General features: G+C 38.6%; 2 protein-coding genes across 2 annotated transcripts; both read right to left on the reverse strand.

Moving 5' to 3' along the window:
* Positions 1-2,632: 2,632 nt before the first annotated feature.
* On the reverse strand, positions 2,633-5,268 carry LOC148865228 (uncharacterized). Its single transcript, XM_088980118.1, has 2 exons — positions 2,914-5,268; positions 2,633-2,812 (listed from the first exon to the last, which is right to left on the reverse strand). The coding sequence occupies exons 1-2, from the start codon at positions 3,338-3,340 to the stop codon at positions 2,805-2,807; spliced, it is 435 nt and encodes a 144-aa protein (XP_088836244.1). The 5' UTR covers positions 3,341-5,268; the 3' UTR covers positions 2,633-2,804.
* A 2,210-nt stretch (positions 5,269-7,478) lies between these two features.
* On the reverse strand, positions 7,479-13,011 carry LOC148865229 (gibberellin 2-beta-dioxygenase 8-like). Its single transcript, XM_088980117.1, has 3 exons — positions 12,087-13,011; positions 9,699-10,020; positions 7,479-8,003 (listed from the first exon to the last, which is right to left on the reverse strand). The coding sequence occupies exons 1-3, from the start codon at positions 12,539-12,541 to the stop codon at positions 7,770-7,772; spliced, it is 1,011 nt and encodes a 336-aa protein (XP_088836243.1). The 5' UTR covers positions 12,542-13,011; the 3' UTR covers positions 7,479-7,769.
* Between the last annotated feature and the right edge of the window lie 566 nt (positions 13,012-13,577).

Genomic DNA, 13,577 nt, shown 5'->3' on the forward strand with positions numbered 1-13,577 from the left:
ATCTCCCACAGTACATTGTACTTTCTCTTGATGTGCTTTGACTTCGAGTGGGCTCGTGGCTCCATAGCCCGAGCAAAGGCTCCAATGTTGCCACACAACAATGGAATGGGTAATGTGTTGGATGGAACTACTCCCAATTCCTGAGTGAACTTCTTCATCCATATGGCTTATTTGGTAGCTTCACTTGTGGCAATGTATTCGGCTTCGGTTGTGGAATCTATCATGGACCCTTGCTTGTTGCTTTTCCAGCAAACAACACATGATCCTATCATGAAAATATAACCAGATATAGTCTTTCTATCATCTAGATCTGACTGGAAATTGGCATCAATATACCCCAGGATCTGTAGTGAACTACCATCGAACACCAGACAAAACTCTTTTGTCATTCGAAGGTATTTTATTATGTTTTTCACAGTGGTCCGATGCTCTTTCCCTGGGTTAGATTGGTATCTACTTACCACACTCACTACCTGAGAAATGTCAGGACGAGTGTACAGCTTGGCATACATGATTCTCCCTACGACTGAGGCATAGGGAACCTCTTTCATGCCCTCAATCTCTTTGGGAGTCTTGGGAGACATGCCCCTGAAGAGAGTGACTCCATGTCCGAAAGGAACATTTCATTTCTTGGAGTTCTCCATGCTATATCTTTTGATTATTTTCTCAATGTAAGCAGACAGGGATAATCCTATTATCCTCTTCGATCAATCTCCATAGAGTCGAAGACCCGATATATAGGAGGCTTCTCCAAGATCTTTCATGGAGAATTGCTGTGAAAGCCATACTTTCACCATAATTAACATTCCTACATCATTCCCAATGAGTACAATGTCATCTACATACACAACCAAGAACGTATCCTTATCACCACTGGTTTTCCTATAGACACAGGGTTCATCCAGATTTTGCTCAAAGTCAAACTATTTGATGGTAGAGCCAAACCAGATGTTTCAACTCCTAGAAGCTTGCTTAAGTTCATGTATGGATCAGTTTAGTTTACATACCATGTGTTCCTGACCCACAACTATGAAACCTTGCAATTGCTGCATATAGATATTTTCAGTAAGATCTTCATTCAAGAACACAGTTTTGACATCCATTTGCCAAATCTCGTAATCATGGTACGTTGCTACAGTTAGAAGGATCATAATGGATTTAAGCATGGCTACGGGCGAAAAGGTTTTCATAATCAATTCCTTCCTTCTGAGTGTACCCTTTCGCCACAAGACGAGCCTTGTAGGTCTCAACCTTACCATCGGGGCCCTTCTTCCTCTTATAGATCCATTTGCAACCAATTGCTTTTACCCCAGGGGGCGGATCTACTAGAGTCTAGACTCCATTGGTCTTCATTGAGTCTATCTCAACTCTCATGGCATCTACCCACCTCAAGGAATCTATGTCCAACATATCTTCCGTATAAGTTACGGGATCCTCTTCACTAGTCATGGCTTTCACCAAGTAACTTTCTTGGTCATAGCCAAAACAAATTGTAGGCCTGGAAACCCGGGCATATCTCCTAGGTTGGTTATTTTCTGGAGCTGATGGGACATCTCCCACTACCCCTGGGCTCTCCTCATCAAGAACAACTTCCTAATGATGATTATTTAGGACGTGATCTTTTTCTAAGAAGTGGGCATTTCGACTACAAAACACCTTTTGCTCTTTTGGATCATAGAATAAGTAACCCACATAGCCTTTGGAGTAGCCTATGAATAGGCAACGACTGGTCTTGGTTTCCAATTTGTCAGCATCTATTCTTTTAACATGTGCTAGACAACCACAAATCTTCAAGTGTCTTATACTTGGTTTTTACCAATCCAAAGTTCATAGGGAGTCTTCGGAACGGATTTGGTTGGAACCCGGTTCAACACGTATATCGCAGTTTCTAATGCGTAACCCCAAAAGAATGTGGGTAACTCTGAGTGTATGAGAAGTGATTAGACCATATCCAATAAAGTCCAGTTCCTCCTTTTTGACACACCGTTTAGTTGTGGTGTAGCAGGAGGAGTTAGTTGTGGTGTAGCAGGAGGAGTTAGTTGTGATACTATCCCATTGTCCTTTAAGTAGTCCCTGAATTCTCTCCCTAACTATTTTTTCGACCTCTTGTCTAAATTCTTTGAACTTTTCAAAAGATTCAGACTTATGTCTCATTAGGTACACTTAACCATACCATGAGTAATCATCGGTAAAGGTTATGAAAGAAACAAGCTGGTTACGTGTCCTAACATTCAGGGGACCACATACATCAGTATGTATAAGGTCAAGTGTGCCTGTACATCTTTCAAGCTTACCGTTAAATGGTCATTTCATCATCTTACCTTGAAGGCAAGGTTTACAAGTTGGAAGATCTTCTACAGTTAGAAAATCTAAAGGACCATCCTTTACCAACCTTGTGATACGATTTATATTAATGTGGCCAAGTCGGTAATGCCACAAGCATGTGGGATTCACTATATCACGAGTCCTCTTCTTGGGGATTATTTCTGATGTAGTTTCGGTAAGGTTCATTTCCAAAGAAGGATGGAGAACAATAGAGACCATTCTCAAGTTCTCCATATGCGAGGAATTTTTTATTTTGTTCAATAGTAATCACATTATTGAATAAGATAGAATAACCATCCATGCACAATTTTGAGATAGAAATCAAATTTCTTCTTAAATTTGGTATGAAAAGACAATCTTTTAATACAATAATTTCTTCTCTGAAAACTAATTCTACAGTTCCTATGGCTATAGTTGCAACTGTTGCAAAAGTCTCCAAGTAGAGCGTCACTTCTCCATCACTCAGTCTTTTGCTTATCTTAAACCCCTACAGTGAGTAACACGCATGAGTTGAATCCCCGGATTCAATACACTAGGAAACAGAAGTGACCAACAAATTGGTCTCTATAATAAAAGATTCGAAATTACCTTTCTTCTTAGTCTTCAGAAATTGAGGACAGTTTCTCTTCCAGTGGTTGACCTGTTTGTAGAAGTGACAGGCATCCAACGCCTTATCCTTCATCTGTTTCTTAACTTTGCTATTTTTCTTCTGAGCCTTCCCTTTAGCCTTCCGCCTTCTCTTGCCCGATTTGCCACCTTCAACAAGCATGGCTATCAGCTTATCCTTCTCAATTAGTTCTTCAACACTCTGCAACATATTGCTGAGTTCCTGAAGGCTAACATTTAGCTTATTTATGTTATAGTTTATGGTAAATTGATTGAAGGAGGGAGGCATGGAATTGAGGATAGCATCAATTTTAGTGTCATAGTCAAGCCCTGACCCAAAAGCCTCCAGTTCATTAATATAACCTATCATCTTTAGACAATGGTCATGAACCTGTTGGTTCTCAGTCATCTATGCGGTCATAAGCATCTTTAAGACCTTCTGACGAGTAGAACGGTTCTGCTCTTCATACATAGTATTTAGACTATCCAATATATCCTTGGACACTTCGATTATCGAATTGTCGCTGTATCGGATTATCCAAAGAGGCTATAATATAACACTCGGAAAGAGAATTTTTCTCCTCCCATTCTTGATACTTTCTTCGTCTGGCCTTAGAAGCCCCGTCACCCAGACGACTCAGAGCAGGGTTTTTAGCAATTTTGTCCAATTTCTCGAATGTTAGGACCATCATAAGGTTACGGAACCAATTAGAATAATTTGGGACCCTTAAGCTTGTTGTCGTCCAATAGTTTAGCGAATTGAACGTTTGCCATTTTTGATAAAGGGCAAAGCAAATATTAGTTCACAACCTTATTTGATTCATATTATCTACATAGATATGGCTTTCAATCTATGTTTCACTTCCATTTATTCATCTCTGAGATTTTCCTCCTATCTCAGTGATGGAGACTATGAATTATGTCTATAGAAATGTGGAAAATCACATAGGGTGCATTGAGCCAACTGTTTCAGTTGCATAACCCCACCACCTTTTTGTGAAGGATCATATCCACTCATCTTATGAGCTTTCCCTTTGGCCTTTGTTAGACAAGGTTCATTGCCATTTTAGGTTAAACCTTTCTATCCAGTGAGCGCTCACCCATCATATTTGTGAATGCCAAGGTACCGTGAGAGAGTCTTCCATTTTAGGATAGGCCCCTCCCACATCGGTCTATGATGCCCCTATCACCTTATGAAATAATCCAACAGATTCAGTAGCAAATGGATAGCCCAATTTTATGGTGTGTTTCCTCATTACTGAAAGACCCATCTTCATGTTAATGATGGAAGGCCTTTAGAGAGTTCATCATATGAATCTCCCTATCACATGCACTCATATTTCAGTGGAGGGAATGAAATATTACGCCCTAGTTTAATTTAGGTCAAACCAAAGTGGCTCCCACTGACTTTCATAAAGCTAGATTTAGATGAGCCTTAGACAGCTAGGGTTCTATACAATTACTCTTGTGGAGGAGGCTGGAGTGGGGCCTAGATGATCAGATGTACATCTAGGAGCTCAGGCTCAAAAGTAGGAGCCTGCGGAAGATCCTTTCTCCCTTAAGCCTGTGGGGACTCGACGGGAGCTCTCTTGGCAGCTCGCTTCTTCCTCCCCTTCATATGGCTGAAGAGCCTCTCTCCCTTAAGCTTCTCTTTTTCCATGGGTCCTACAATAAAGCCCAGCGTCAGCAACTCAAAGGTACAAACCATAGAGGTAAAATGTTTCAACTCTAGGTAAGATGACCTACCCAGACTCAAGCCGGCTTGTATGAGCTTGCTCTCGGTGATATAATCCTTGTAATTAAACCCGAGCTTAGCCCATGACTGGAGTGTCTCCCTTGTCTTCTTGTCCAGGATAACGCCAGGGTCTTGAACAGCTGCCCTCCAATGAGTGGGGAAGGGCCACCCCGTGGTGCTCTGGACTACAAAGTAGTCCTGCTTCCAGGTCGGGATTTTGCTAGGAAGCTTGTATAGTAACTTGAAACCCAAGCAAGGGGACAAGTAGTAAGCCTGCCTGTGCTCAGGGAGATCGCTTGAAGCGCTCTTCTTTATTGAGAGGATCGAGCAAAAAATGTCTAAGTTCAAAGGGAAGACATATTCGAAGCAAAGAGAAATGGTCCCAACCACATTACGAATGGAGTTTAGGTGAAGCTGGTCTATTGTGACGTTGAAGTGGTTCAGAACCTCTATGATAAGAGGGTGGAAAGGAAGACGAAGCCCGACTATGAGCTGCTCCCAGAAGATCATGATCTCATTAGGACCGTTCTCCCATGGGAAGTTACCCGCAGGTAGACTGTAGGTGTACTCCCTAGGAAGATTGTATTGTTGGATGAGGTATCATAGCCTCTCTAGGGTCATAGTGGAAGGACCGAACCTATCCCGCATCCGACCTCGGTGAGAGGTGAACGCAGATTACACAAGGCCTCCTGTGCCTCGTGAGACTGGACTTCGGTGGGGTCACCCTGAGCTGAGGTACCCACCTTGGGCTCGTCCAACTGACTATCGAAACTAGACATGAAATAAATGAAAATGAGTTGGAAGTAATAAGCAAACTGAAAGAAAAGCTAACGTGACTCACCAAGGAAAAACAACCGAATTGGGGAGAATTGACCCGAGCTGGAGGCCTTGGACGTGAGCTCAAGACGAATGCTGAGAACTTATGGCGAGGAAAAAATGACCAGGACCCTCGCTATTTATAGCCACTATACACGAGCATCAACAGTCAAGATCAAGATGATCAGACGACTCTCAAGAAAACCGACTATGCGACCCCTGAAGCGAAATTGGTTTAGCGCATTTTTTGACGTCCGTGGAGTCCATAGATTGTGTGACGTCCGCGTGTAGACTGTACGCGACCCAGGTTTCCCTTAATTGAGCCGAGTAGTGAACTGGTTTGACCAATAAGCCGCCTAATAAGAAGGCCTGAGCTCCAAGCCAAATCCACCCGGCACAACGCGGACTCCCCGCACTAGGTTAGAACCCCCAGCATAGGGAGTGGGGGGAAATTGATGGAGGGTGATTTGGCCCGACCTCGTAGCACGGGGACACGTGGGTACAAACTGGCATAAATGACAACTCAGTGTGGTAGCCTGGCCATAACTCGGCGTGATGAACTCACTGGAGCCCGGCGAGACAACTCGATGGACGTGGCAACTCACTGAGAAGTAACATCTAGCTTACCTCGAATTCTCCCTAAGGAAGTGCCCCGAGCTCCCTCCAAGTGAGGACTCCCGAGCTCCTTCTAAGACCCGAGCTCCTTCCAGTGGGCCCCGAGCTCTTAAGGGAACACCCCGACCTACGGATAAGTATCCCAAAGTGGAAACATTTTGGGTCAGCCCTATTGACACTCCTGCCCATACTTGCCTAAGGCTCACCTCAAGCATAAGCACCTTGGCGTAACCCCAGCACCCCAGCGTAAGGTAGCTCGGACCAAGGCAGCTCAGTGCAAAGTAGCTCGGAAGATGTGGCACCCCGGCGTAAGGTAGCTTGGCGTAAGGTAGCTAGTAACTGCCAAATCTGGGGGCTGGGCCCATGTCTCTTGTCAGGCGGCGTCGTGCCTACCACTTCTGCCAGATGTGGCACGCCTGACAGGTCTGTACCCTGCAACAATTGCCTACATCCGCCACCTCAATTCTGGCAGTAATGGCTGTGGCAGAGGCGGTTACGCCTGATTTGAGAGATCTCCGATATAAAAATACCCCAACCTCCAAGGAGCCAAGGTATTGAACTTGCGCTATCTTCACTCTTAGCTCTCTCTCTGTATTCTCTTTAATCCTCTCAGAGTTCTAACTTAAGCATCGGAGTGTTCCCGCCGGGCGAGCTCCCCAAGAATTCTTCACCTTCCTCTTCATCTCAAATACCGTCCGTCATAGTTAGGAGCCAAGTTTCTGCCAGATAGGAGTGCCTAGATCACGCAGCAGCAATTTCCTAATAGCATTTGACTGTGACAATAATTTTAATCAGGGTGACCTTTCAAGTTTTTAACCCTCCCTTTTAGGTTTTCAACCTGCCTTTCTAGGTGATGCTTTTGTTTTGGCATTTCTCTTTACTCTCTTAAATCCCTTCATTGTCATGAGGGATGCTTTCCATGTCTTTCTATAGTATGTGCTACACATCCTTCCTGATCAAGGTCTTAAGCTTGGGACAAAACATAGATGGGTAGGTCTATATACTTTCGGGGTTGGATGTGTCTGTCGCCTACTCTCCTCACTCCCCAATTTATCTACTTTACTCTCTTAAATAACCTTGTATTCCCTTCCTTTGATATCATCTTCTGCCCCCTTTGTTTCGAAGTAAATAACAACTTTCTTAAACAATATTAGATGACAAAAGTCAATACAGATGACTCGGCCATATCACATAAACAATAAATAAATTTATCAATGATAATGAGTGATTTTCTATAAGTCAGCTCCAACAATTTTTATAAACTCAAAATTAAAAATGATTCTTAGAATCACAAAATTCATCAGAATTAATCCTCTTTAAGTATGCCAAGCACAGCTAAATAATCCGAATAAAATAAAGTAGTATATCATAATAATGTATATACGTTATCTAGCTATATCTATTTTCTTTTATTTCTTTTATGAAATTGGACTACAAAGCCACAAACGCAAACAATGAACAAGAAAAGCTTCAAAACCCAACAGTCTTGCCCCCCAACAAGGTCTAAACTAGTTGATATCTAGCATTATTTCTCTTGAAACTTATTCAGCACATTTTGATTGTTCAAGATTTTAGGTTTAGTGCTCAAAAGATAACAAAGACATGAACTTTTAAAATTTCTTTATAGAATCTAAGTCACCCAAAGACCAGACAGGTAGGGGCCTGAAAGAGTTTAATTGAGAGGCTCAGAGAGCATGAAACGGGGGAGCCCAACCTTTCCGCCAATGGTCTCTCGGTCTTCTCGCACTTGGTGCATATACATATTGTAAGTGAAGGGCCTGTACTTTGTGCTCTGAATCATCAAATCTCTCGGCGGATACACAAAATAACATATTGAGAACCTTTCCTCCCTTTTTAATGCAAGCACTCTATGTAGGACGCTCTTATATTCGTCATTGCTGACAGCCTGCATATTGTTAGATTATAATATGAAATATAAGCTTTTGATTATAGAGGAGAGATGGGATTTATCAAATTTTCTATACAAGAAAAAATGAAGTCACCTCGGGCTGTATATGTTATCTGTTTGTTTGAAATCAAATTTGAATATAGCATTTTAATCATTTCTAATGTATTTATTAACTATTTAATAAATGGGTTCTATCCCCTCCTCATAAATTTTCAACACTTCAACCTTTTGTCACGCTGAGAAAGTGGGAGGAGAACTCCAAATTGAACTAATGAAGGGTTGGTTTTGGCAAGATGAATTTTACAAGTGGTCTATTTAGAGGATGAGAAAAAAAAACTTCTGCTTGCTCTAATGGTTGATGATAAGGCCACACTTCCTTCTTTTGTAATTTTTTTTTTTTTTTTTATGGATGAGGTGGTTTTAAGTTTTAATCAAGGTTTTAAAAACCGATCCAGAAACCGAACCATTCTAGCTATCAGTTTCCGGGTCAGCAGTTCAACCGGTCAGGTCAAATAGTTTGAATGTTGTGCATATTAGGGCAAATTTATATGAGATTTGACTCATTTGAGAAAGGAGAAAGAAAAAAGAGATGTCGGCTGAGAAAGCTAGAGGCTGAGAAAGAAAAAATGAAAGAAGGAAGGAGAGGAGGGAAGGAGGGAAGAAGGAAGAGGAGGAGGAGGAGGAGGAGGAGGATTCGATGCTCACTGGCGGTGGCGATAGTGATGGCGAGGCAGTGGCAACAGATGCAGATCTGAGATCTGAGTTCTTGGATCTTAGAGTTCTTGGATCTCAGATCTGAGATCGATTTCTCTAAAGCACCTGTAGTCTTCTTCTTCTTCTTCTTCTTCTCTTTGTGCTAGATCCCAGATCTGAGTTCATGTCCCAAACTGGATCTTAGATCTGAGTTCTCCTCTCTGCAGCTTTATATTGTGAACTGCTGACCGGGTCAAATGAGTCGATGGTTCGACTGCCTAGGTCAACAGTTTTCTGACAAATTCAACGGTTTTTTATCCAAGAACGGGTTAGGGGTGAAACGAACCGGTTGTTTGGATGGTTTCCGAGCCTCTAGGTCAATGATACTTCAAAAACATTTGTTTTGACCTCTATGGTGAAAAATTGAAAATGCCAACTTGTAGTATAGGAGCCAAGGTTACCTCCCAAATTATGAAGTTCTATTATGCCACGTGGCTATAAAATTTGAATCTTATTTGTGCTCCTTTTAAAAAGGAGGGAATGATATTTTCACAAAAGATGCTCATGCATTGTCACTCTATATTATTAAAAAAAAAAATTAAATTTTGAAATCATGAGATATATGGCCTTGTTATCTACTTAGAGACCATTCCTTCCTTTTTAACAGGGGCAAAAATCTCTCGGTGGGTAACCCGCGGGAGATACAATCACTGTCTCACTATTATATATAAGAGATCTAAGGGTCCATTCGATGACAATTGAGACTAAAAAATTTATTACTTTGTCATTGGATAAGTTTTTAATGGGATTGTGAGAGGCTCAATTTGGAAGGAGTATAAATACAAATATGTACGATGTAAGTATATACAAAATAATGCAAAATATAAAGTTTTGTACTCTGCATATTTATTTTTGTGCTGCTTCCAAATTGAGTCTTAATAACTGAAACTGAAGTTTAATAGTATTCTCCTAAATATTCAAGTGTTAGCAATGGCATACCTGCATCATGTCGCCCATGTTGACGACAAGTGTATCGGAGACTGGTTTGATATCAATCCATCTTTCATCTTTGAAGACTTGCAGACCTCCCACCACATTCTCGTTCAGTATAGAGAGAACTGAGCTATCGGTATGAGCTTCCAAGCCGGATACTTGGTCGGGATCAGGGTAAGGTGGGTAGCGGTATAATCGCAAATACCCTGTAGATTCTGATAAGTAAGGTGCACACAACGCTTGATCCATGCCGAGGTTTGTAATAAGAACATCGAATAATGTATGAGCTAGTCGAGCCATGTGTCGTCCATATTCCTCAAGTAGGCACCTTGTCAATGTCAAACAAGCCAAATATAAATGAAGCCATATATCTTTATTAAGCATCGAAGATTGGTACTTAATTAATTATTCTTGTAAACATGTATCATAACACATGATAATGGATATTATGTCAAGTCAAGCTCAAATAACATAATACTTGACTTAACTCGATTATAGCCCTATATATATATATATAAAATTAGGGGAAATCTATGATGCGGAAAAGATATGATATGGAAAGAATTTTGATCAATCAAAATCCGCTCATGAATTTTGATAAATGACATCTTATTTGCTATCACGTTTATGATTCTAGTTTATTGGTCAGTTGTTTTTTGGATATCATATCTTTTCCATATTATAGTTGAACCCATCAAACTAATCACTAAGTTAAAGGCATTTGAACAAGTTCATAAAAAATTAAGGTAGCATTTAATAACATTTTTTAGATGCCCATGGTCTGAAAATTTTGCTTTTTAGATGCCACTAATGTTTGGGTTTAGGTCTATTTAGAGGATCTGAAACACAAATTCAGATCTGAATTGGTAAGACCTAGTTTCATGTCTTACCAAAATTATATAAACTTCAGACGTGATAAAATGACATTAATGCCCTCATTACTGTCATCTATTTAATAACAACAACAGCAACAACAACAACAACAACAATAATAATAATAATAATAATAATAATAATAATAATATAAATAATAATAATAATCTAAATAATAATATTGAATATTATTTCACAATATTAGAAAATATTATATAATAAATAGAATTACCAAACATTCATTATTAATTAAACAATAAATAGTACTATTATTTTGAATAAATAATAATGGTTAGTAAAAATATTTGTTTAATAATAATAATATAATTAGTATGAAATAATAATAGGTTTATTAATAATGATAACAATAATAATAACTTATTTCATATTATTTAGTAATAATAATAATCAATAGTATTTATCCAAATAAATAATAACATTAGTAATATTATTTATTTAACAATAACAGAAATAAAACTATTATTATTATTATTATTCAATAATAATAAATATATTAATATTAAATAATAATAATTATAAGATTATAAATGATATTATTTTAATTTTAATAAATAATAATATTTATATAGTGATAAGAATCATTAATAATATGTTTATTAGTGATAACTAAAATGTTTTTTCTTTTTGATTGGATGATAATAATAAATAAATATTATTATTAAAGAAATAATAAATAATTATTTAATTCAAAAAATCATAATATTTATTTATTAATAGAATACTACTATTTTTATTTAATATTCTTTTTATTATTTATAATATTATCAAATAGCCTATTTCTAAGGGTAGAATAGTAAACTTCACTACTTCAAATGTTAAAGAATTGCTCCAACTCAAATGATCTTATCCTTTCAAAACCTCTGAAAAAACAAAAAATCATTTCTACTTCATTTTAGATTTTAGATCCGAATAATAGCTTTCTTTTTAGACAGTAGACTTCAGATTTATCAAACTCCACCTAACTCTAAATGGTTTTTCATCTTTCTACTTTTTATGTATATGTTCATACATGCATGGCACCAGACTAATCCAATATGACAATAAAAAAAAAAACTGAAAACGGGTTGGGTTGGGTTGATGATTGGATTAGGGTCATTAGGGTTGCAAATATCAACATGTAGCAAATCTGATTCATTCAAGAGTGATGCCATTGAGCTAAGGATCAAACCTTCTGAACCATATGTGATAATACTACTACTACTACTTACTAATAATAATAATAATAATAGTAATAATAATAATAGAAAAGGAAGAACAGTAGTAAATTGTTCTTGTTTCCATTCTTATTACTATTATTGTTTTTAAAACAATAGTAGCATGCATGCGATGCTGGAGTCCATCACTTGATGGTAAAACCACTATACAAAACACTTGAAAACAAAATTAATATGAAAGATTTCATGGAAAAGCAGATGATCATCAACTTCTAGCTAGTTTGTTCATAGACAAAGAACAAAGGGGATTAAAAAATGAAAAGTATACAAGAAAATAGATTCATACCCGAAAGATTTTAACATGGGATCATGATCATCATCCCCTTGAAGCTGTGGTAATTGACTCAAGCGCACGGAGAACCCTTCCACCCAATTGAGATTTGGTAAGCTTCTCTTCATAACCATCCCATTCGGGGTAAGGGCAGCGGGGTTATCCCAGAAGTAGGCTATTGGGCCTTTCCAATTGGCTTCTTTAGACTCAAAGGGGAGAGAGAACAGTTGCTTTATTTGGTCTCTCAGCCGGTTTGAGAGGTCAGTAGGGACTCCATGGTTGACCAAACGAAACATGCCCCAATCTCGACAAGCTTCTGCAAGCTCCTTGGGGTCTAAGTGATGGAAATCAATTTGAGGGAGGAGAAGATCCGAGTCTGCAGTCGGTTGATGAAGGGGTTGACTAGGGTCTCTGGTCTTGTTTTGGTGGATGGGCTGACGATAGGGAGGAGGGTATGAGGAAAGGTCCATTCTTGAATTGTTACACCAATCTTCTAACTGAGGGGGAATTCAGTTATATTCTATTTTTTGGCTACCAGAGTTGAGGCTTTATAAATGAGAAAATCTTTCCTCTTTAATGCATTAACAACTAAACTTGTAAATGTGTTTCTATGTAAAGTGTGGTCTATTTGGTAAGAACAGTTGATAAAAGCACTAACTAGATGTAGGAGAAGGCACTGAATTGCATGTATTCAACTACCTCCTCCAAATGGTAACCATCATTAATAAATTGGTCATCAAGTCTATTAGAACCCCTTCTAACATGACAGATGTTGCAGGTGTTAACCTGCTTTCTGACTCTGAATAGGACTGTCAATGGACTCTTAAAGTTTGAAACCTAATCCAATTATATTGAATTCGGATTAATGGAGACTGGAAGTATAATTCGAGTGAAATGATGAGTGAGGAGATCCACTCCTTTTCTCATGTCTATTCACCTCATCATCTCTACACTTTTCAGGTATTCCCAATGATGATTTAGTGCTTCTTTCTGTTATACCAGAGCAAAATTATTCATTACTCTATCATCCCATCTGCAGATGAAATTTAAGGGAGCATTATTTTCTATTGGTCCATACAAAGGCGTCCAGTCCTGATGGAATGCATTCAATGTTCCCTCAGAAATGTTGGGAGGATATCTATGGCCAATTCTCGTAGAATTTGTGCAGTATATATACCTTCTGTACCCATTCACTAATTAAAACGATGAATACTATGGGCATTGTCTTGATCCCAAAAAAGAAAATGAAAGAAACTATGGCTGATTTATGTTCAATTGGACTACCAAATGTCTCTTAGGCTTAGTTTGAAAAAAATACAAATATAAATATGTATGGTACAAATATATACAAAATAATACAGAATACAAAGTTTTGCACTCTCAAATTTGTATTTGTAATCCTTTCAAACTATTGCAAAAAATTATCTCCTTGTAACGGCCATTTTTGGATGAATTATGTAGTCACCCCTTTATGAAATGCCTTTATACCAGGCATCAAATCATAGA

This window comes from Nelumbo lutea, chromosome 3 (genome assembly GCF_056320005.1).
Source record: "Nelumbo lutea isolate HS-2025 chromosome 3, American lotus-T2T, whole genome shotgun sequence".
Lineage (NCBI taxonomy): Eukaryota > Viridiplantae > Streptophyta > Magnoliopsida > Proteales > Nelumbonaceae > Nelumbo > Nelumbo lutea.